At 46.6% G+C, this 24,893-nt stretch overlaps 1 protein-coding gene across 1 annotated transcript in view; it reads left to right on the plus strand.

The window, feature by feature from the left end:
* Positions 1 to 24,893, plus strand: part of SYNE3 (spectrin repeat containing nuclear envelope family member 3) — an 89,638-nt gene that overhangs the window by 26,878 nt on the left and 37,867 nt on the right. The window contains exons 3-11 of the mRNA XM_053375800.1: positions 5,155 to 5,312; positions 7,497 to 7,669; positions 8,914 to 9,223; positions 14,252 to 14,413; positions 16,033 to 16,377; positions 16,663 to 16,799; positions 20,439 to 20,613; positions 23,739 to 23,921; positions 24,105 to 24,248. Of these exons, the coding sequence (XP_053231775.1) occupies positions 5,169 to 5,312; positions 7,497 to 7,669; positions 8,914 to 9,223; positions 14,252 to 14,413; positions 16,033 to 16,377; positions 16,663 to 16,799; positions 20,439 to 20,613; positions 23,739 to 23,921; positions 24,105 to 24,248 (1,773 nt within the window). The 5' untranslated portion in view covers positions 5,155 to 5,168. The remainder of the gene's footprint in view (positions 1 to 5,154; positions 5,313 to 7,496; positions 7,670 to 8,913; positions 9,224 to 14,251; positions 14,414 to 16,032; positions 16,378 to 16,662; positions 16,800 to 20,438; positions 20,614 to 23,738; positions 23,922 to 24,104; positions 24,249 to 24,893) is intronic.

Below are 24,893 nucleotides of genomic sequence, written 5' to 3' on the forward strand. Positions count from 1 at the left end.
GGAAGTTGAATGGAATTCGTTCCGGAAGTCTGTTCAACTTCCAAAACGTTTGGAAACCAAAATGCGGCTTCTAATTGGCTGCAGGAAGCTCCTGCAGCCATTCGGAAGCTGCAGAAGCCCCGTCAGAAGTTCGGCTTCCAAAAATAGTTCACAAACCAGAACAATCACTTCTGGGTTTGCGACGTTCGGGAGCCAAAACGTCCGAGTACCAAGGTGTTCGGCATCCAAGGTATGACTGTACAGTGGTACCTTGGGTTAAGTACTTAATTTGTTCCGGAGGTCCGTACTTAACCTGAAACTGTTCTTAACCTGAAGCCCCACTTTAGCTAATGGGGCCTCCTGCTGCTGCTGCGCCGCCGGAGCACGATTTCTGTTCTCATCCTGAAGCAAAGTTCTTAACCTGAAGCACTATTTCTGGGTTAGCAGAGTCTGTAACCTGAAGCGTATGTAACCTGAAGCGTATGTAACCCGAGGTACCACTGTATAATGCATATTTGGACTGGGTCCCCCCCCCCAGTAAAATGATTTTTAAAAACCTTTAAAACAATTCCAGTTCAGATGCAGACAGGGAAAGATCTCAGTTTCAAAGGTATTCCATAAGCACCAAAAAGGCAACAGAGACAGCACTATTGAATCATAGAATGGTAGCCTTGTAAGGGCCTGTTGTTTAATCCTTTAGACCAGAGCACGCCAGGCATTCCTGTCTTCCACTGCCTCCCGTAATTTGGTCAAACTCATGTTGGTGACTTCGAGAACACTGTCCAACCATCCTGTCCTCTGTCGTCCCCTTCTCCTTGTGCCTTCAATCTTTCCTAACATCAGGGTCTTTTCCTGGGAGTCTTCTCTTCTCATGTGGTGGCCAAAGTACTGGAGCCTCAGCTTCTGGATCTGTCCTTCCAGTGAGCTTGTAAGGGCCTATATATTCCCTATATTGTGCAGACCTCCTGATATCCTGGCCTATTGAGATGTTTTGCCCATATGTGAACAAGCTCCAAAGAACCACAGACCCTCGTACAGATTTCAAATTCTCCCCTCCTCTGGCCGCATGCCATAATTCTCAATTTCCTAACCTTGTTTGTGACAGACCATAGTTTTCTAGTTTGTCTGAACAGTAAACTATGGTTAGAGCTTGCCTGCAGACTAGGATCACAAATCAGGATCATAGGCTGGATTGCAAATAAGGCTTTTGTTTGTGAAATGCCCCGAATTTTTGGCTAGCTATGCAGTCGTTGCTCGTAGCTAGTTCCTGCAGTTCACTTTGCTAAGATTAGTCATTTAAATTAAGTTGCCACTTAACTGAAAATGTAGGCCTCTGGGCTGGGCTTGTGCTTCTCCAATAATTTTTGTAGTATCTAGTGTTTGAGATGATGAAAGCATTGGGGTGGCCCATGGTGCTTTGTGATGGGGCAGCCTTTCTCAACCTGTGGGTCCCCAGATGTTGTTGAACTACAACTCCCATCACCCCTAGCTAGCAAGGCCAGAGCTCAGTGCTGATGGGAGTTGCAGTCCAACAACATCTGAGGATCCACAGATTGAGAACCACTGTATGGGGGAAGGGGGAAACATCTCTGATAAGATCTCTGTTTTTCTCAGAAAGGAAAAGCCAACCGGGGGGGGGGGCATACTTAAAATGTGTGTCTGTCTGAGCAGTATATTCACACAGTTAAAAATAGGGCACTTTGAGACAGGGGGAAGAAGAACAAACCCAAAACATGAAGTAGAAAGCCAAACAGATTACTCGTTATTCTCTTCTCTTTTTAACGGCTGTTGTATATAGAGTAACTGGGAAGTGAAACAAGCACAGATAATTGCATTAAGCTCCCGTGTGCCCTGCTGACAGCTGCATCTGGGATGCTTTCACATCTGCCAAGGCCTGTTGCTGATGCATTCTGGGAAATTAAAAAGAGTTTATAGCCCCAGCTCTGCAGTGCTGCTGGGCACTCTGCTTCCACAGCCAGATAAGCCTGACGGGGCCGCTGATAGGCAAAGGGACAGCGGAACCTTTGCCCAGTGCACCCTCAAATGTGAATCTAGATCTGGTCCCAGGTCTTTAAGTCTTTAAGGCCTTATACAGATTCTATGAACAGTTGTACTTACAACTGTCCAGAGTCTTTTCAGTGGTGGCTCCCAGATTTTGAACTCCCTCCTTAGGAAAGCTAGACTGGCTCACTTCTTGCTGTCTTTCCACTGGCAGGTGAAAACCTTCTTGTTCCAACATGCTTTGGGAAACTGACCACTTTTAATGAAAGGGCTGGTGTGCTGTTTTCATTGTAATGCTTGGTATGGTGTTAATATATTTATGTATACTGCTTTAATTCTATCAGTGTTTAATTGTTTCTTTTTAATGGTTACTTTTTCTATGTTTTTAGTGGTCCTTATTCTTATCTGTATGCCACCTTGAGTCCCGTAAGGACTGTGATTAGCTCAGTTGGTAGAGCATGAGACTCAGAATCTCTGAGCCATGGGTTCAAGCCCCACATAGGGCAAAAGATTCCTGCATTAAAGGGGGTTGGACTAGATGACCCCCTTGTCCCTTCCAACGCTACAATTCTTGGATTCTAGGATTGCGGTGTAAAAAGGCAAGGTATAAATAGATAAAGAAAAGCAAGCAAACAAACATGCTTGAATAGTGGGGCTTAGACAGAAGGTAACTGAGGTAGTACCTGTGGCAGAGACTGGGATTAGGCCTCAGGCTTGAGTCTTCCTCCCCGATGTCTTTACTGTCAGGAGAAACTGCTGAATTAACAAAGAGATTTTGCAATCATTTAAAGACATCACAAAATGAAGTGATGATGGTAGTTCTAAATTTGATGGAATTTCACTTCTCTGTTGATCAGGACAGTGTTTACTTTTCTCAAAGCCTTTTCTTGTTGCATTTCTTGTTACCTTCCCTCTGTAACCAACCATCTTATAGCAGGCACAGAGAACATCCAGCTCAGTGGCCTTAACTAGGCCCAATACAAGCCAAACTTTGCCTGCAAGGCTATTTCACCTGCTCTGGACCTGACATCATGTGTGGTGTTAGGTGAGGCACAGTGAGGAATGTGGCTCCAAAGGACCATTTGGGAGCTGAAAGTGAGCTCCCAGCCGTTCTTCTGCAAGCTGGGTTCGCAAACAGTGCCAAGTTCATGGGGTGGGGGTGGGGGGCTCACTGTCACCGCCAATTAGGTGATCAGCTATCAGCCACCCCCGCTTGTCTGTTTGCAAGATAAAAATGCTTAAGAATCCCTTGCTCAGGCAGTCAAAGGTATTGCGGAGGCTTCTGGCTTTCCATCATTAGGGAGATTACTGATTAATAGTCCTTAATAGACAGTCAATGTCTCTGGAAGGAAGCTAATGCTTAGAATTAGTGCCAGAGAGAGATATTGGCCTCTGTGGAAGGAGGGACACAAAGTTTTTTGAAAATTCAGGGTGGGGGGAGAGATTTGGATAGAAATAGCCATTTTTTGTTTTCTGTTTTTTTCCGGTTTTGAACTTTATTTTGGCTCAGCTGTGTAGGGCTTTTCTTAGACATAATGTAGTTATGGTCACTGTCACTGGCGAATAGAGAGTCAAATATGTTGGGGGCAACCAAAGCAGTTTCTGTGCCAAAACCGGCCCTAAACCCCAATTGAAATGGATCCAGAAAATCAGTTTCTTCCAAAAGCGCCCGGATCTGGTCTGCAACCATTCGCTCCAGAACCTTGCTTAGGAAAGGGAGATTAGTAACTGGCTGGTAGTTAGTTAGGTTTTCTGATTCCAGGAAAGGTTTCTTAAGGAGTGGTTTTACCACTGCTTCCTTCAAACAGGCAAGGACCACCCCCTCTTGTAAACAGGCATTGATCACCTCCCTGGCCCAGTAAAATTCTTCAGCTGACACAGCGAAGCTTGGGCAATTGCAGATTCCCATCCGTGTGGAGGCTTCTTGGAGGCAGGTTCTGTATACACCGCTCAAAACTATTTCCCTTTGTTCTTCACTATGAGGAAATATACCCTGTCCCTAGATGAACCCTGCCCACTTGAAGGCAAGTTTCACCTTGTGTGACAGGTTTGAAAGCTTTACGTGCCCAGAGGATGTTTGTTGTAATGAAGCCTCACAACTGAAAGTTTGGGGCATGCCAGCCGAGCAGAGAGAAGGCATAAGAGCATGAGGCAAGCCCTGCTGGATCTGGCCAATAGCCCAAAAGTCCAGCATCCTGATCTCACAGTGGCTGGCCAGAAGCCCATGGATAGCCTGCAAGCTTGGACATGAGCAAAACAGCACTTTCACCGGCCTGCAGTTTGCAACTGGTATTCAGAGGTGCAGTGTCGATTTGCATGTGAACTTGGTCCAGACATGGCCCTGGTTCAAAATGGCATACCAGATTTGGCATGAGCAGAAAGCATTTTCCCCTGGTATGGAGGTGCACAGATGGTGCAGATAATTGGCACATTTGCACACTTGAGGAGAAGCTAAAGAAATCCTGTTTTGGAATCAGCAAAGAGCAAGGAACTGGAAGTACCTATGTAGTGCTTATTGGTTTTTAATTCACCCCATCCACATACCACAGTGTCCCAAGCAGAGATGAAACAATCAGCCTATTTCATGTCCGTTTCTCACTGGTAAATCGGTCCCATTCTGTTTCTATATACAGTGGTACCTCGGGTTACATAGATTTCAGGTTACATACGCTTCAGGTTACAGACTCCGCTAACCCAGAAAGAGTGCTTCATGTTAAGAACTTTGCTTCAGGATGAGAACAGAAATCATGCTCCGGTGGCAGCAGCGGGAGGCCCCATTAGCTAAAGTGGTGCTCCAGGTTAAGAACAGTTTCAGGTTAAGAATGGACCTCCGGAACAAATTAAGTACTTAACCCGAGGTACCACTGTACAAGTGCAAGTTGTTTTTTTTAAAATGTTGCACAAAAAGTGCATTATTTTTTAACGTATCCCCCCATGCGCATTTGTTTCTTCAAATATGCCTTTTTGAAGGAGATGGCTACATCACAGAATTCAGAGAACTGAACCGCGTTCCGATTTGCATATCAGTCCAGGAAACATGCAGCAGGTTGCTTGCCTTAAAAAAAAAAAAAAAAGTGGACTGAAATCCATTGAGTAGCCTTAGTCCAAAGTGGTTCAGCGCTATAGTAATGCCTCAGGAAAGTAAGCTTGTTCAAACTCCTCTCTCTCCCTTAGTTTCATCTAATGCAATGACCCAGCAGCCACAGGATGAATTTGACAGCAGCGTGGAGAAGGCAGTAGACTGGATGAAGACCATTCAGGAGAGACTGCGGATCAATGACAACACCAAGGGACCTAGGTCTGCCCTGGAGGCCAGGCTAAGAGACACAAAGGTACACACACACACACACACACACACACACACACCTGATTTCCTTCAGACATTTTTTTCAGATGTAGTATTGTTACTGCTGTGATTACCATCGGAACCTGCCCTGACATTGAGATCCTTGTCTGAGGACCTGCTCCAGATGTGCTCCCCAGTGCTATTTTTCTAGAAAAAGAGGTGCCAGAACTCGCCATGAGTGCCTCCCATGTTCTCTTATAATATCAATGGCAGCCCCCTGAGAGGTGCCAGAACTGAGTTCTGGTGAGTTCCAGCTGAAAAAAAAGCCCTGGCTGCAGGCATCTGAAAGCAAAAGGCTATGGCACATCCTTCTGATTTAATCACAATCCAGTCCTCTGTGCCCTGTCTTTTTCTCCTATTAAATGATTAAATTAGCTAATGGTTAATTCATATCTGCAGTCATCGTTACATACAGAAATTAGTCTTGCTAATGTCTCAATCTCGTTGGCTGTTGGCTTTTTAAATAACTTTGGCTCCAAAGTTGCTGTTTCCGAGCTGGGCAGTTTATAGTCATACTTGATTTATATGATTTATGTTCCATTAATCTGTTAATGAAATCTTCAGCCAAGGAAAGCAGAGATTTATTTTTTTTAAAGCATGAAAAATGAGAATGTCATCATTGCAACAGATTTTCTCAAGAACACCTATTCACCTTCCCATTACTGCGAGCACTAATGAGTTCTGAAACCTGGCTTCAGGTTTATTTATAGATCTTCCTTTTGTTACCTAGTGCAGTTTATATTCTGGGATTGGCTCCTGGGAATTTTAATTAGTTCTATAGAAACACACCCTGGTTTATGGGGAGATGCAACCTAAGGTTTAATTTAGACATCATGGCCATACCATGGTGTGGCTATCAGATAAGTGCTGCAATGATCACATGCTCCCTTCTCTCCTCATATGCTCTGATTCTCTCATCTTACCTCTCCTGAACTACAATTCCCAGAGTTCCCGGGGAAGTGGGATTCATTGTTAAGTCCCTCTGGGAATTGTAGCTCCGTTAATGGAACAGGGATCTAACAACTCTCAGCACCCTACTACACTTCCCAGAATTCTTTGGTGGAAACCATGGCTGTTTAAAGTGACTTTAAAAGCATAGTGCAGATGGGGCCTTAGGTTGCACGCACACCTTACATTTAAAGCACATCACCTCCCCACAAGGAATCCTGCGAATTGTGGTTTATCCCTCACAGCGCTACAATTCCTGGCGCCCTTAACATAGCATGGTTCCCATGATGCTTTGGGGGGAAGTCATGCATATTAAATGTGCTTTAAATGTACAGTGCATACCCAGCCTTCACCTCAAAAGTTCTGCTACCCTACATGCATTAATTTGGGGGGGGGTCCCCCACATCATTTGGCTTCCTTGTGCCCTTGTACAGTGGTACCTCTGGTTGCAAACGGGATCCATTCCTGAGCCCCGTTCGCATCATGAGCAGAACGCAACCCGCATCTGTGCATGTGCAGGTCGCAATTCGCCGCTTCTGCGCATGCGCGTGATGTCATTCTGAGCGTCTGCGCATGCGCAAGAGGCAAAACCCAGAAGTAACCCGTTCCGTTACTTCTGGGTCGCCACGGGACTCAACCTGAAAAGACGCAACCTGAACCGAACGTAACAAGAGGTACGACTGTATTTGTGGATCAAGCTGTGGAAGCCTGATTCGTACATAGAATTATTAGATCGAGTCAATTAACAGCCAGCTCCCTGGAAGCCTGCCACAGGGTTGTGGCCTGCTTGGATATTGATTTATTTTTTAATACTATTTTCATTTTGTTGGTTGATTGCATTTATATATACCAACTTCCTGCCAAGGCGCACGCAAGGTGGTTTACAATTTTCAAAACAAATAGTACAAAATAGCCTAAGGCGTCCTTCAGGGGCTGATGGCACTAGCACCATGACTTAGGCAGCGCCTTCTCTGCCTTTCCTGAGGGCACACAGGCCTGAGAAGCAACTATCTCAGCAGTTCTTTAGGGCTGCTGAGAGACCCTTCCTAAACCTGATAGTTTTACGACCCATAACCTGGATCTCCTGGCTTCTGCTTTCTCTAAGGGCCCTCTGGTCCTAAGTCTCCCCACGAAAGGTGGAATGGGGTTTTGCAATGCTCCTAAGTCCCCTTTAAAAAAACCTATTTGTGGTTTAATTTTAATGTTTGATTCTTCCTAACAGAAAATCTGTGCTTTGGAACCTGAGGGCCGGTTGAAGATGGACTTGGTTCTCATGAAGGCCGACGCTCTCCTTCAGTGCACCGGCGAGGAGAAGAAACACGAGATATTATCCAAACTAAAGGATATTAAAGCCATGTGGGAAGAGACAGCCATATACATTACGCATTGTCACAGGTAAGATTCCAGCCGTAGGAATGTGCCATTTGCCAAGTCAGACTGTTGGTCTATATAGCTCATTGTTGTCTGCATTGCCTGACAGTCATTCCCTGGGGTTTCATTCAAGGGGAGATTCTCAGACCTGCCTGAAAATGCCAGGGACTGAACACAGAACCTTCTATGTAGAAAACTTGATCCACCATCTCTGTCATTTTTCCAGGACATCCCAGACTCTGCTTTTGTTCTCCTAGTTTGGCTGCGGGGAATATATAGCCCCTCTAAGGCAGTGGAAGTCCCTACCTCGAACACTGTGTTGTCCTCCATATCCAGCAAAACTATTATGACACAACAATATTTAGTTCTCCCTTATAGCACATTCATAGCAAACGTACAGACCATTTTATCTGTGGTAAGAATCATAGAAATGGATGGGAACCCTAGGGTCATCTAGTCCAACCCCCTGCAAAGCAGGAATCTCAGCTAAAGCAGATGGCCATCCAACCTCTGCTTAATAACCTCCAAGGAAGGAGAGTCCACAGCCTCCTGAGGGAGACTGTTCCACTGTCGAACAGCTCTTCTTGTCAGAAAGTTTTTCCTGATGTTGAGTCAGAATCTCCTTTCTCGTAACTTGAAGCCATTGGTTTGAGTCCTACCCTCCAGAACAGGAGAAAACAAGCTTGCTCCATCTTCCATGATGCACTAGCAGAGGTGGACCAGGCTAGTGGGCCCTACCTTGTGTTTTACTATAACCCTGAGATCCATGAAACAGAGCCTAGTGCTGAAGACCTCACAGGCTGGAGGTTCCCCACTGGGGCTGAAGGACTAATAATAATAATAATAATTTATTTATACCCCCGCCCATCTGGCTGGCTGGGTTTCCCCAGCCACTCTGGGCAGCTCCCAACAGAATATTAAAAACACGATTAAAACATCAAACATTAAAAACTTCCCTAAACAGGGCTGCCTTCAGGTGTCTTCTAAAAGTGAGATAGTTGTTTATTTCCTTGACATCTGGTGGGAGGGTGTCCCACAGGGCAGGCGCCACTACTGAGAAGGCCCTCTACCTGGTTCCCTGCAACCTTACTTCTTGCAGTGAGGGAACCGCCAGAAGGCCCTCGGAGCTGGACCTCAGTGTCCGGGCTGAACGATGGGGGTGGAGACCAACCATAGTGACAACAGCAGTATGGGAAGGGAACACGGCCAACTGCTCTGAAAGAGGTCCATCGCTCCCATAACCCAACTCTCTGTTTATCCTTTTGCAGCCGTATCGAGTGGGTGTGGCTACACTGGAGTGAATACCTGAAAGCCCAAGATGAATTTTACGTATGGATTCACAACATGAAGGTGACTTTGGAGCCTGACATAGAGCTGCAGCTTGGCCTGAAGGAGAAAGAGTGGCAGCTCAGCCATGCCCAGGTCCTGCTGAACGATGTTCTAAACCAGTCAGCCCTGTTGGAACGGCTGCTGGAAGAAGCCTCTTCCCTCTACAACAGGATTGGGGACCCAAGTGTTGATGAGGACATCCAGAAGAAGATGAAAGAGGAATACGCAGACGTCAAGGACGAAGCACAGGTAAGGAGGGAACTAAGGGTGGGAAAAGGCAGAATATTAAAGCACAAGTGATAATAACAACAATAATTTATTACTTATAATCTGCCCATCTGACTGGGTTGCCACAGCCGCTCTGGGTGGCTTCCAACATAATAACATAATAAAAACACAGCAAAACACCACACATTAAAAACTTTCTGAAATAATAATCTCCAGTTCAGTAGGCACAACAGGAAGTCTAATGTTGGTCCAGCCAAGGGGTCACATGCGCAGTGAAGTTATAGTGACACTTTTGGTTCCCAATTGAACTCCCAATCCCTCTCTCTCCTAAACTGGGCACTTGAGTTCTTACTCAAAGAGTTTCACTTGCTCACCACTGGGAGCAAACTAATGTTCCCATTTTGTGCCAAAAAAGTATTCTCACTCTTCCTGGCTGCATTCTCCTTAATTTTTTTAAAAAAGAAACAAAAAGAACTATAACTACTGAAACACAACTTTACGAGTTTCCTGCCAGTTTCTTTTCCATTCAGTTGAGCCAGAAACGGCCTAAAAGGTTTATTGGCAATTCACTCTTGAAATAATGTAAATAACCACTCAGGGGACATCCTGTCTTAGCTGAAAAGGAATATTTCACTACTTTACTGCAGTGTAGGTTAGTGGGAAGCATCGCTGGTGTTTTCTCTGTGTAACTTGAACCTGGTCTCATAGCAGTTAGTTGGTACATTCCTGACTGAGGGCAACAGAATGATCAATGAGGGCGGTAACTGGAAATGGGCAGAAAGCCTGGATGATTTGCAGGAGATCAGTAGGGATTTCTGACTACCAATTGCTTAACAATAGCAGCAAGAAAATGACTCCTGCATCCTAAATTATTCTGCCGAAATGAAGGAACCAGGAGTGGATTTTTGTGCAAAAGGGTTGTGAGCTCTGTTCAGTTCTGGTGCTCAGATCAAATCCCCGGGTCCATGATTTTTTAATTCTAAGTGCATGCCTTCTGCATCTAGCTCTGGTTGCTGGCCTGGGACTCTACAATTGCATCCATGTATGAGTGGGCCTCATCCCAGGAGTGGAACAAATAGGCAGTGGCGTAGCGTGGGGGATGCAGGGGGGGCCGGCCGTACCGGGCGCAACATCTGGGGGTTAGGGTTAGGGGGCGCAAATCCACGGGTTAGGGGCGCAAATCCATGGGTTAGGGGGCGCAAATTACTTGCCTTGCCCCGGGTGCTGACAACCCACGCTACGCCACTGCAAATGGGAGATTGATACCCCATCTGCACTGTACATTTAAATCAGTATCATACCACTTTAAACAGGCATGCCTTCTCCCAAAGCATCCTGGGAACTGTAGGGTGTTGAGGGTTGTTAGGAGACTCCCATTCCTCTCACAGAGCTATAGTTCCCAGAGTGGTTTAATGGGTGCTTTTTTCTGGGGGGAAGCAGGGGTACACATACCCCTAAACATTTTGTGAATCTAAGTTTGGCCTCATTGAGGGGTAGTCTTTCAATATGAGTAGGAAAATGAGAGCACCCCTAAACAATTTTTTAAGAAAAAAAAGCATTGGGTTTAACTATCAAACCCTCTTTCCAATGAGTTATGAGAATTGTAGTTCTGTGTGGGAAACAGGGCTATCCTAACGACTCTCAGCACCCAGAACAAACTACACTTCCCAGGATTCTTTGGGGGGCACCATGGCTGCTTAAAGTAGTATGATGATGCTTGAAATGTGGAGTGCAGTTGTGCGTGAAAACTGGACACAGTTTTATTGGCTACAGCAATATACAGGGTTGTCTAGGCATGGGCAGGAATAATGACCGGCTTCCTGATGATCCACCCCAGCTGATTTGCTGGGGTCCCCTCCTGGACATTGCCAGCGTAACGTTCCCACTGTGGCGCAGGCCAAGTATGTGAGTTTCACTGGCCAGCTTGGCTGAGCAGTACAAAGCTATCCCCACTGCACATTCAAGCTACGGCTGTCTAATGCACTGCCCGCAAGACCCCACGCACTGCCTTGTTCCTTTTCCTGCTCCACAGTTATGACAAGAAACAGATTATTATTTTTTTGTCAAATGTCCCTACAGAGCTCCTGCTGAGGGGGAAAGTGAAAAGCTCACAACTGCATGCCAGTTTGGCATGAGCAAAATTCCTTTCCAGCCCTGTCAACCAGTGACCAACCAAGTTCCCAGCAAGGGATCTGACGGGGGGGAGGGGTTGTAAAGCAGGTCTCATGGCAGGAAGCCCCACCTTGAGGTAGTCCCACCTTCCCAAGAAGCCTCATGAAAGTGCAGAGGCTTCTGGGCAATCCCACAAGACCCAACCTGGTTCAGAAGATGGCTCCCACTTCTCTAGGCTCAGCACAGAGGATGGCCCCACCTAGAGAGGGTTGGCGGACCATAGGTAGAAAACAGAGTCAATCATACAAACCTAAAGTCTGTGTACCCCTTTGTTTATGTACACTGGGTTAGAATCAGGCCCATGAAATGCTTATTTCATGCAGGATAGTGCAAATAAACATGTGTCCCACTGCAATCCAACCGGTAAGTTTGGGTTTTGTCATGGTTCAGGTGAGGGAAGCAGCAAGAACAACCTGGAATTTCATTTGGCATCACTTTGCACTGATTACTTTTACCATCTCTTTTTGTACACAATGTTCCAGACAAAAGGTTGGGTCCCTGAAACACTAAACACAAATAACGCAGTCATAACATTTTAACTCTCAACTTGTGTGCCTGACAATGATCTTTCGGTTGGTTCCACAAGAAATACCATAGTCTGGATCCTCTTGATAGATGTGCATAAGTCGCTAAGCTTTCAAAAGCCTTGAGAAATTGCAATAGTTATAAATTATAGCAGAGCCAGGCCAAAAAGGCCAACTGATTAAAAAGATAAACATGCAACCTTCATTCGCTTTTTCTTTCTTTCTAAGTAACCTGTTCTCATGGTTACAGAAATGCACCAGAAAATCTAATCCTGAAAAATGAGATAAGGAGCAAGTCAGGTCTCAGAAACAACCTTGATCTATTGTTTTTCAACATCCATGTGTCACAACATTTCAAAAGACAGCCTATTTATTTATTTGATTTCTCACTCAACTTTTACCATAAGGCTACAACAATGAAATAGAAGACATCTTTTACAGGACATCTGAAGGCAGCTCTGTATAGGGAAGTTTTTAAACGTTTGATGTTTTACTGTGCTTTTATATTTTGTTGAAAGCCGCCCAGAGTGGCTAGGGCAATGCAGTCAGATGGGCGGGTACAAATAATAAAATTGCTGTTGTTGTTTGAAATAATTTTTAATAAAGATTTTCTTGGATTGCAAAAGAATGTGCATTGTATAATGTTGGAGGGGAAGCAAGGTGAGTTGTGGGAAGAGGGTGGGTGGCAAACGTACAATATGTTGTTGCTGTGGCTGTTATAAAATATGAAACAATTATAAAACAAAGCAGTTACAACCATAAAACAGGAAAAGTGGAAAAACATGTAAAACCAGTTCTGTATATAAAACAATTTTAAAAAACACACAATCCCATTATGTAAAGTAATACAAATGTTTGAAAACAATTCCATATATTTATAATTAAAAAACCAGTTAAAAATAGTTGCAATATAGATGCAAACTGGGATAAAAGTTCTCTCTTAAAAGGCCTGTCGAAGGAGGACCCTTTTGTATATGATAATGCTGGAATAACGCAACAACAACAACAACGATTATTTATTATTTATACCCTGCCCATCTGGCTGGGTTTCCCCAGCCATTCCAGGCAGCTCCCAACAGTATATTAAAAACACGATAAAGCACCAAGCACAGAAAAAAAAGCACAGTCATTCACGCTTCCACTTGTGTCATGCCTAGGAAGCCTGGGTCTGAGCTCTTTTCCCCTTGCTCCACTGCTTTCCAAGGGAAAACCTGCTCTTTAGCGACAGATAGGAACAAATGGCAATCTGGGGAAATCCCAAATGGCCATTTGCTCCGATTTCGCACTAAAGAGCTGTTTTCCCTAAGTGGGAAAGGAGCATGGCAAGAGGAAGTGTTTCTAAGACCTAGGTTTCATTGACGGGCAAACTAAGGGCAAGTGGAACTCTCCCACTGAAATAAAGGTGCAAGTCCAAGCCTGTTTACGGGATTACTTGGAAGAAATTATCGTCGGGCACAAGGTTGCAGCTGCAGTCAGTTGGACAGTTAATGCCGAAACTTCACAAGTTCCAGTGCACAACCCCAGCCAACCACAGCCCTTGGGTAGAGAAAGGCTTGCAGAATGATTTCCTTGTACAGTGGTACCTCAGGTTAAGTACTTAATTCGTTCCGGAGGTCCGTTCTTAACCTGAAGCACTACTTTAGCTAATGGGGCCTCCCGCTGCCGCTGAGCCGCTGGAGCACAATTTCTGTTCTCATCCTGAAGCAAAGTTCTTAACCCGAGGTACTATTTCTGGGTTAGCGGAGTCTGTAACCTGAAGCGTATGTAACCTGAAGCGTATGTAACCCGAGGTACCACTGTACTGCATTTTCATGAGCAAAAAACGGGTAGAAAATTTGAAGGCCCACACAGGCCCCCTGGTGGCTGTGGCCTTCATCTGCATAATAAATTGTGCAAAAGCTAAGTAAGCAGCACTGAAGTGCATTCTTTTTCCGCGGATGAAGCGTTTTGAAATTGTGGGTATAAAATGTGGAAATCCAGCATGGATGTTTTGCAGATAGATTTTGGCATGCTAAGCCTTTCTTTTGTTATCTCGCTTTTTCTTTTCTAGAGAATGAAAGACTGTGACCTCACAAGGCCCTTGAAAACCTTGCATTCATTTAATTAAGTGCTTGGTAATTACAGCATCCTCAGGCCTGGGACACACTGTTTTGTTCTTGAGCTGAAGACAGCAGACTGTTTCAAAATCCCCAAAAGCAGCCAAGTGACGGGTGTGTGCGTGTGTGTGCACAAGCACACGGAGGGGCAAAGGGAAAAGAACAGGCTCTTTGTGTTCTGGGTTTCTCAAAAATGCAAAGTATGAGGACAAAGATAACTTTCGCTTTCCCCGTTTCTGATGTTTCTCTTTTCACAGAGGAGAGTGCAGCTGCTCGAAAAGATAACAAAGGAACACGAGCGATATAAGAGCAACGTGGACCAGTTTCAGCTGTGGCTGACCCAGGTGACAGAGAGATTAAACTCCTGCCTTAGTCAAGAAGCAAAATCACCAGCAGAGAACAGAATTAAGTCATTGCAGGTACTTGAACGGTGTCGGGGCTTTTTGTTGCGAGCGGAAAGCTTTACTCCTATTTCCTCGTCTGTCCATGAGCAGGTGTATGAAATGCACGCTCTGAAAGAGCTCATGTGTTCCACCCAAACAGAAGCCTGCATTTCAAAGACCCCATTCCTCTGCAGCTTTGAAGCTCACAAGGCAGCCTAGGGGAAGTTGCCTGGTCTACCACACATGGTTGTTGTGAGGATTTTTTTTTTAAAAAAAGAAGAGATATTGTGCCGGTGTTGGAGCCCTCAACGCTTGAATGTGCAGGACAGGCATTTTCATGTGGCATCCTTGAGCAACTGTTGTTGTTATTATTATTATTATTATTATTATTATTATTATTATTATTACTACTACTACTACTATTACTGGTTTCCCCAGCCGCTCTGGGCTGCTTGCAGCACATATGAAAACATAATAAAACGTCAAACATTAAAAACTTCCCAATACAAGCCTGCCTTCAGCTGCCTTCTAAAAGTTGTGTAGTTCTTTATCTCCTTGACATTCCCCAGAGAAGGCCCTCTGCCTGGTTCCCTGTAACCTAACTTCTCACTGTGAGGGATCCGCCAGAAGTCCCTCGGAGCTGGGCCTCAGTACCTCAGCAATTCAGCACAGCCTAACTCCTGAGCACCTCTCCCCATATATACAGTATATATTGGCCCAGTGCTCCAAGCAGCCAGGTGCCTGGGTTTAGCTGACATTTTAATTTCCTGCAATGTCCTGGAGCCGCGCTACACTGGGGGCATTCTGGGAAATAAAAATGGTGGTCTGACTTGGTCACATGTTACTGCTCAGAACACAACTCCTTGCCTCTAAGTAAGCCCACCCGGGCCCATCAGACAGAAACACACCAGGCCCTGCCTCTGGCCACTTAAATCCCACGTCGGCTCCACTCACTGACCTGTCCCTTGCTCTGACCACTGACTTGGTGTTCTTCCACATGACCTGCTCATTGGGCATTCATCCTGATTTGCTTGCAGGGAGATAAGACAAAGCTGACTATGTAACGAGCACCCCTTCTGGTTTGTTTGCGGGCAGGTTAGATGGTGTTGCATCAAAGCAAGCATTATCCCACACTTTCCTCAGAGAAAACGTCCAAGGTTTTGGGGAAGCGGGTTTGTTGCACAAGACTTCTCAGTCAGCTGTACTTGCACAACCTGAATTTGCTGGTATGCGATTGAATCACAGCCAAAAAATAGCAACAACCTGGAAGTGCTCTAGATATTTTTTAAAAATTGGAAATTGACAACTCTGGGAGGAAGAGCATTTAAAACGAAATATTTATTAGCATTATTTGGGGAAGGGCCATAGCTCAGTGGGTAGAGCCTTGCATGCAGAAGGTCCTGGGTTCAATCCTGGCTTCTTCAGGTAGGGACTCCTGCCTGAAACCCTGGAGATCCACAGACAGAAAGTTCTGAGCTGGATGGGCCAATGGGTCAGACTCAGAAAGATGCAGTTTCCTATGTACCTGAGTAGTAGTAGTAGAATTGTAGAGTTGGAAGCAACCCCGAGGTTCATCTAGTCCAACTAGTCCTGGGATGTCATAGTAGCAACCTTGTCCCTCTGTGTAACTCTTTCTGAACCCCTTTCTCCTGTAGGACATTGCCAAAGATGTGAAGAGTGGGGAAAAGAAATGGCGACATCTTGAAGCTCAGTCTACAGGTGTGATGCAGAACACCTCCCCGCTGGGAGCCGAGAAGTTGAAAGAGGAGCTTGAGGATCTGAAGAAAGCCCTGGAGAAGCTGAAGGTGGTCAGCGCTGAGGAAGAAGAGAGGCTGCTGAAGAGCCTTAAATCTGAAAACGCCTATCATTCGCAAGCCAGGCTCTTGGAAGGCGAGGTCCAGGACTTCCGTAAAAGCCTGAAGAGATTAGGAAGCACCTTTGAATCAGATGACAGAGTGAGAGGCGATGAAGACTTAATCACTCTGTGGAGAAAATTCATGGTGAGTGATTATTTTGTCAGGGACAGACAGGGAACAAGGAAATTGTTAAGTCTGTATTATCCTGCCGGGCTTTCTTATCTACACTTATACATGCCCATGTGATTGAAGTATGCAAACTTGTTTTGCTCAGGGACTTTTAAGAGCAATAGGGAAGCAATCTGGAACAAGAAAATTGCCTTTTTCTAGATAAATGCAGAATAAAAATATATGCAAATGTGCCCAGTAAGATAAATTGATTTGATGTGTGTGTGTGCATTTTAAATCATAATACCTTTGTGTTTTAAGGCAGCAAAGGCAACTCTTGCAGCAGAGGAATCAAAGGTTGAGAGACTGAAGGCTCAGCTGAAGGATTTGTTCAGGTTTTCGCAAGACACGCAAGCACTTTCCGAAAGCATGATAGGCCTAATACGGGAATATCAAAGGTATTTGGGGGGAACGAGGAGGACAGAAACAAATAGCCGTTGAAAATAAACTATACCTGAGAAGAGTTGGTATTTCCCCAGCCACTCTGGGCGGCTCCCAATCAAGTATTAAAAACAATACAGCGTTAAATATTAAAAACTTCCCTGAACAGGGCTGCCTTCAGATGTCTTTTAAAGATAGGATAACTACTTATTTCCTTCACATCTGAAGGGAGGATGTTCCACAGGGTGGGTGCCACTACCGAGAAGGCCCTCTGTCCGGTTCCCTGTAACCTTATTTCTCGCAATGAGGGAACCGCCAGAAGGCCCTCGGTGCTGGATCTCAGTGTCTGGGCTGAATGATGGGGGTGGAGACGCTCCTTCAGGTATACAGGATGGGGGAGGTGAACCATTTGGCTTCTATCCAGGCAGCAAAATGTCTTGGATCACTATTTCACATCTGGCTCTGTTTGGTGGGATATTCATGCAAAGCTACGCTGTACCAAGTCAGTCCATTGGGTCATCTAGCGCAATATATTCACTATGCTCCATCTCCACTGCCTTGCCTCTGAATACCACTTGTTGAGACTCACAGGTGGCCAGAGTGATGTTGCGTTCATGTCTAGCTTGCAGGCTTCTCAGAGGCATCTGCTCAGCCACTGTGAAAACAGGATGCAATAGTCGATGGACCATTGTCCTTGTGTCCATCTCTGTAGCAGAAAGAGGTCAAGTGGGAGATCCCATTATTGGATACATGGGGAAAGTGTTGGTGGCAAGAGTCTTCCTTTTGCTGCTGACCCTTAAATGTTTATTGGATAATATAAGTCTTATGGCAGCACCTCACCAGGATTTCGGAAAGGGTCTTCCTAGCCCTGTGTGGAGATGCAAGGGAAGAAATCTTGGGCCTGCAAAGCAAATTGCTCTCTCACTAAGCTCTGGTCCTTCCTTGAAGTACTGGGTGGTTCTGCCACATACCTGGGATGTGACCTAAATAAGCTTTTTGGTCTTTTCCAAACTTACTAATCGGTGTTCTGGTGCTGGAGCACATCAGCAGCATTTAGTTGTGAGAAAGACTCACAAACACCCCTGTCTAAAATCCAGCACAGCCAATGGCAGTAAATGTAGACAGTGTGAAGCTGGAAAGACCAGTGGTCTGACTTAGGGTATAGTATCTTCCCATCTTCTGCTTCTTAACCCAGCTCACCTGCCATTAGTGCCGAAACAGACCGTTGTTTCATTTTAAAATATCAAAGCGGTTAAACTATAATAGGAATCACACAAATATTAAAGCAGATCACCAGCTGACTATTGTGGGAAATGTACCCCCCACCTTACTTGTCTGTATAAGCCTGGCAGCAAGGAATTTTTCCCCACCAACCTTTTAAAGTTAATGCAGAGAGCACCTGCTGAATCTCTGCTGGAAGAGTTTTCCACAGAAATAGGCAATGACGCTGAATGGCTCAGTTTTGTGTTGGTGTCAATTGAGGATTTTCCCACCCTATAATCAAGCGGTATATCAATTTTAAAAAGTAATAATAATAATAATAATTAATAAATAAAACCTTGGGAGGCTGAAGCTCCTACAGAGGATCTCAGCGATGGCGCTGAGATATAAGGGCTTAGAAAGTCCCTACAACTACCTGGACCTAAGTTGTTCAGGGCTTTGCAAATTAAAACTAAGGCCTTGAACCTGGCTCAGTAGTCTGTAGGCAGCCAGTTTTAAATCACATCATTTGTTCCAGTGGCAAGGGAGGGTGGGAAGAAGGATGCTTCTCCTCTCGCTACCTTGCATGGCATCCTGCCCTCCTTCCTGTCTATTGTGAATGTCAGGTGTTGGCAGTTTGCTTTGAAAGTTGAGCAAAACCACTTCCCCTCTTGCCTGGGTGACACCTGTCCTACGAGCCAGCTTGCTCTGTAGGTCACTTTTAGTGCTGTTAGTCTCTAGGTTAGGGCTGCCCATTTATACTTTGAATCCTTATCTTGAAATGTTCTGTGCCTTGTTTGCCGTGCTTGAAGACAGACAGTACAGAGGTAGCAGTAACAGTAGTGAATTGCTAGGCATGGCCCTTCTCTCCAGTTTTGCTGGGCTAATTTCTTTCCCGTCGTAGATTTTTGGGTACACCTATCCTGCCAGTTTCTAATAGGCAACCTCCTGTTTCCTACTTACATTCAGTCGGGATAGGCAGGAAATCCAGCCTCTCTCTCCCTCTCCCTCTCCCCCTGAGCTTTGGCAAAAGACTTGCACTTCCAGGCTAACTGGAATCAGGAAGTGACGAGCGTATAGCCCACACCTTTCCATACTTGGAGGAAAGATCGTCGGTCTCGCAAAGGCGCAGTTAATTTTGTTTGCATCTGAAAAGCTGTCTTCCTTATGTCAAGTGCAGAGCACGCTGGCAAGCTGAAAGAGGTTTGTCTTTATTCAATGGGTCGTTTCAAGAAGGCAGTTCAGATTTTAGGAAGCAAGTCTGGGATGCTTTCCAATGAGGAGTAGCAAGGAAAAAGAAAACTCCCAACGTTTGCCAAACGCAGAAAAAACAGATTGCTGCCAGCTCGCTGCTTTGCAGGAAGTGGCAAATCCTTAAGGGGCAGAAGTGGAAGAACAGCAAAGGTAGTTGTCGCAGGGCCTCCCATCCTCCAAAACTAGTTTGAGGGCAACCTCCTCTTATTGTATACAAAGGGAAATGAGAAGGCTGCTGTGCGGTGTCAAGTGAGATGAAAACTCCTCACTGTCTCTAGTTTAGCTAAAACAAAAGGTTTCTCCCAGGGAGAATTAACACCCAGGAGATGTTTTCTCCAAAGATGTTTCTCCATTAAGATTGGCAGCTGCATCTGGCCAGGTTCCATCCAGCTAGAGAAAAGTGTTTTGCCAAGTGTTTGTAAAGCAGCAAGGAGATTCTGATTTGGGGAAGTCGTTGCTGGTTCCTGCCTGTCTAGGTCGGAAGGGAAGGGGCATAGCTCAGTGCTGGAGCACCTGCTAGGCATGCAGAAGATTCCGGATTCAATCTCCAGCATCTCCAGACAGGGCTGGGAGGGACCTCTTACTGTAACCCTTGAGAGCCACTGCCAGATAGTACTAGCCATGATGGTTGTGCTCTGCCTCCACTTCCGGAGGCTTTATGCTTCTGAATTCCTGTTGCTGGCAATCGCAGGTGGGCAGAGCGCTGTTGCACTCACTTACAGGCTTCCCACAGGCATCTAGTTGGCCGCTGTGAGAACAGGACGATGGGCCTGATGCAGCTGTTCTCCATGTAGACAATGCTGTGGTAGGTGAACCAGTGGTCTGACTCAAGTGATCTGTGTTTCAGTTGCACAGACCCACTTATGGTAATTCCACATGGCAGGTGCACCAGGATGGAATGTGCATCTTGGTATCTTAAAAATAAAGTAAAAAAGGTTTTGTTGTTCCTCTGAGTGGCAGAGGCAGCTGCCCGGAAGCAAGAAAATGGGTTTATTATGAAGCAGAGACTGAACTGCCTTGTGTCAAAAGAGCAAAGCACAGAGGGCATTGACCATTTGGCTTCCAATGTAAAGGAGACGCCAGGCCTTCTCTCTCTCTCTCTCTCTCTCTCTCTCTCTCTCTCTCTCTCTCTCTCTCTCTTTCTCTCTCTCTCCCTCTCTCTCCTTCAGCTTTGTAGCGTAGTTCTCTGTCTGTTTTTGCAGCCTGAAGCAGAAGACATTTAAAATGAGCACCGAGACTGAGACAGAACTGAGGCAACGCTTTCAAAACCCCGTGAGAGAGTTCCAGCTGTGGAAGCCATCGGCTCAGAGGCTCTTGGACACAGCGGCGAATGTTTCTGACCCGGCCTTGACAGACGCTTTTCTGCATCAGATAGAGGTGACAAGATTCTCTGCAGTTCATGAAAGCCTAAAAATTGGTCAAGCACTGAACCCGTTTGTGTTCACACACACACACACACACACACACACACACACATAATTTGCTGACAAGGAGACCATGACAGTGATTTTTCTGCAACTGCTGGGCAGCCCCCGTTAAAGGAAGGCTTCTCTGTTACTATAGGAAACAACATTTATTATTAAATAATTACATGCTGCTTAATTCCCGGATGGCTCCCGAGCCATTTCGCGAAACATAAAAACCAATTGCCCAATGTTGTTAAAATACAGAACAATTAAAAACACACCATAATTAAAACGCACAATGAAACAGTCCCATTAAAACATAAAAATATAAATGGCCATGATTAAAATGTGCAGCAAAACAACCCCGTTTGTTTTCAACCCACAGTGATGGCTGTCATTATGATAAGATCTGGATGCATCGAAGAGCCCTAAGTTCTGTGCATGGAAACACACCTCCCTTTCTCCCCAAATCAGCATAATCTATCAGTGAGGAATAACAACAACAACCACAACAATTTATTTATTTATGCCCCACCCATCTGGCTGGGTTTCCCCAGCCACTCTGGGCTGCTCCCAACAGAATAAAAAAACACACGATAAAACATCAAACATTAAAAACTTCCCTAAATAGGGCTGCCTTCTGATGTCTTCTAAAAGTCTGATAGTTGCTTATTTCCTTGACATCTGATGGGAGGGCGTTCCACAGGGCGGGTGCCACTACCAAGAAGGCCCTCTGCCTGGTTCCCTGTAACCTTACTTCTCGCAGTGAGGGAACCACCAGAAGGCCCTCGGAGCTGGACCTCAGTGTCTGGGCTGAACGATGGGGGTGGAGACGCTCCTTCAGGTATACTGGGCCAAGGCCATTTAGGGCTTTAAAGGTCAGCACCAACACTTTGAATTGTGCTCGGAAACGTACTGAGAGCCAATGTAGGTCTTTCAGGACCGGTGTTGTATGGTCTCGGTTGGCAACTCCTGGTCACCAGTCTAGCTGCCACATTCTGGATTAGTTGTAGTTTCCGGGTCACCATGAAGGTGGTTAGAGGTGGACAAGTTGTCTTTTAGGGAATAATTCCTATCGCTATGATCTTCTCACCAAGCAATCTCTCATAAACAACCCAAGAATCCCAGGCCACGGTTTGAAAGCTATAGAAGATTTAAAACCTTAAACAGCCTGGGGCCAGGTTACTGGTGTGTGCACATAAGAGCAAAAATTCCCTACCAGATCAGGCCAAAGGACCATCGATTCCCAACATCCTATTCTCGCAGTGGCCAACTAAACCTGCAAGCAGAATCTGTATGCAGCAGTGCTCTCCCTACTTGCGATTCCCAAAAAGTGGTACCGTATTTTTCGTTCTATAGGGCGCACCGGCCCATAGGACGCACCTCATTTTTTGGGGGGCGGAATGAATAAAAAAAAAATTATTCCCCCCCCCCAGCCGCGGCTGCCGCCCCAAGCCTTGCGAACACTCGCCCGAAGCACGGGGAGCCCTCTGGAGGGCTCCCCGTGCTTCGGGTGACAGGCTGCCGCCCCAAGCCTCGCGTGCCCGTCGGGACCTCCCGCCGGGCGCGCAAGGCTTGCAGACACTCGCCCGAAGCACGGGGAGCCTTCTGGAGGGCTCCCCGTGCTTCGGGTGACAGGCTGCCGCCCCAAGCCTCGCGCGCCCGTCGGGACCTCCCGCCGGGCGCGCAAGGCTTGCAGACACTCGCCCGAAGCACGGGGAGCCTTCTGGAGGGCTCCCCGTGCTTCGGGTGACAGGCTGCCGCCCCAAGCCTCGCGCGCCTGTCGGGACCTCCCGCCGGGCGCGCAAGGCTTGCAGACACTCGCCCGAAGCACGGGGAGCCTTCTGGAGGGCTCCCCGTGCTTCGGGTGACAGGCTGCCGCCCCAAGCCTCGCGCGCCCGTCGGGACCTCCCGCCGGGCGCGCAAGGCTTGCAGACACTCGCCCGAAGCACGGGGAGCCTTCTGGAGGGCTCCCCGTGCTTCGGGTGACAGGCTGCCGCCCCAAGCCTCGCGCGCCCGTCGGGACCTCCCGCCGGGCGCGCAAGGCTTGCAGACACTCGCCCGAAGCACGGGGAGCCTTCTGGAGGGCTCCCCGTGCTTCGGGTGACAGGCTGCCGCCCCAAGCCTCGCGCGCCCGTCGGGACCTCCCGCCGGGCGCGCAAGGCTTGCAGACACTCGCCCGAAGCACGGGGAGCCCTCCGGAGGGCTCCCCGTGCTTCGGGCGACAGGCTGCCGCCCCAAGCCTCACGCGCTCAGCGGGACCTCCCGCCGGGCGCGCAAGGCTTGCGGACACTCGCCGGGGCTGCAGGCTGCTGCCCGCAAGCCTTGTGAGCCCGCGGGAACTCCCGCCGGGCTTGCAAGGCTTGCGGATAGCTTCCTGAAGCCTGGAGAGCGAGAGGGGTCGGTGCGCACCGATGCCTCTCGCTCTCCAGGCTTCAGCGAAAGCCTGCATTCGCACCATAGGACGCACACACATTTCCCCTTCATTTTTGGAGGGGAAAAAGTGCGTCCTATGGTGCGAAAAATACGGTATTCTGCTTCCTCCAATGCTTGGAGACAGAACATAGATTCCATAGCTAGTAGCATTTTTTCGCCCCAACTAGTACAAATCTACCCAGTCCCTGATATTGCGATCTGAGAGCTCTGCTTTCTGGCCAGTCATCATTGAGAACATTTATACCATAGCCTTTTCTCAGCGAGCTCACGATGGCAGCCAATGTAAGTTAAAGCAATAACTTAGGAGTTTTAAAAACAAGCTAAGACAGCTTATAAAATACCAAACCAAAGGTATTCACTATCACATTCCATTGGACTTGGAAGCAAGGGTTTTATTGGTGAACACAGGACACGGGGCCTTTTTGGTGTTGGCACCGCAGCTGGGGAATTCTCTCTTCAGAGAGATTTGCCCAGCCTGTTCCTGTTTTCAGATGGGCTTTGAAAATGTTTCATTTCCTGGAGGCTTTTATATGCTAGGTTCTCAGATTTTCATGTGCATTGCTGCATTTTTGACATGCGCTGGACTTTAATGGTGGGGTTGGTGTTATTTTGGAAAGCAGGGTACAAATTATTCATGTGAAAATGTGTTCTCCCCTGTAGGCATTTCTGGCCGAAAGCTCCCGCTTTAAGGAGCAGCTCATGATGTTGCAGATGAAGAAAGATTTCCTGGGCAGCATTTTCGAGGCAGAGAGAGCAAAGTCGCTCCTGGCGGAAGCAGCTGATGCCACAAAGGAAACAGAACACTTGCACAAAAGTCTGCTTCAGAGCAAAATCAGGTTGCAGGTGAGACACTTCTATGGACTTTGCTCTTAGGCCACGGGATGAATTCTGCGTTTTGGGACCATGAGTCCTCTTGTTATTTGATACACTTGTATGCCTTCATGTGAGTCTGGCAGAGTAAGCAGCGGAAGGCAATCATGCCAAACTGTGTGAAATAAAAAACCAATCTTCTCTCTCTTCGGTTAGGCTTTGGTGTCTCAGCATAAAGACTTTGATGCGGTCTTCGAGCCTTTGCAGAAGAAATTGTCTGCTATCAGAGCCAAGTTGGAGGCAGAGAAGGAACCGTTGCCTGACCTGGCGAGCAAAGAAGCCCGGCTGCAGAGGCTACAGGTAATTGGATGGTTCCTATTCAGAAGAATTCTGTTCTGGTGGATGTCATTACTAAGGCAAAAGAGCACCATCAAGGCACAGGGTGTTTTGTGGAGTCACAGGAGCGAGAGATCCCGTGTAGTGTAGTGGTCAGTGCATTGGACCTGGAGTTGTGAGACTTGGGTTCAAATCCCTACTCAGCCACAGAGCTTACTGGATAGCCATGGGGCCAATCACTCTCTTCCCTTGTGTCTATTCTGCTTTGCAAAGTTGTTCTGAGGATAAAACAAGAGAGAGCATGTCCACCAGCCTGTCTGTTTGTAGGAAAGGTGGGATAATTGCAATTCCTTCATTTTGAAAGCTGAGACTCTGAGGAGTTTTCCTTACCTCTGTACCATTTCTGTATGTGCACCTCTGCACACCTTCTCCGATGTCTTTGCAAGGCTCTCATTCTCTCCTACACATATATAGTAATGTACAGAAGAGACTTCTATGTGACAGTGTGCAAAACCGCTGTAATTAAACAAGAACTCCTCAGTCCCTTCCCCAGCTCCCAGGCTCTCTCTGCCACTAGCTCTGAAGTTTAAAATGTGGCTTGAATTGTATGCTAAGCTGCTGAACTGCAGAGAGTGGTGGTGGTAATAAAAGTTAGAGATGGTGCTCATC

Source organism: Podarcis raffonei, chromosome 1 (genome assembly GCF_027172205.1).
Source record: "Podarcis raffonei isolate rPodRaf1 chromosome 1, rPodRaf1.pri, whole genome shotgun sequence".
Lineage (NCBI taxonomy): Eukaryota > Metazoa > Chordata > Lepidosauria > Squamata > Lacertidae > Podarcis > Podarcis raffonei.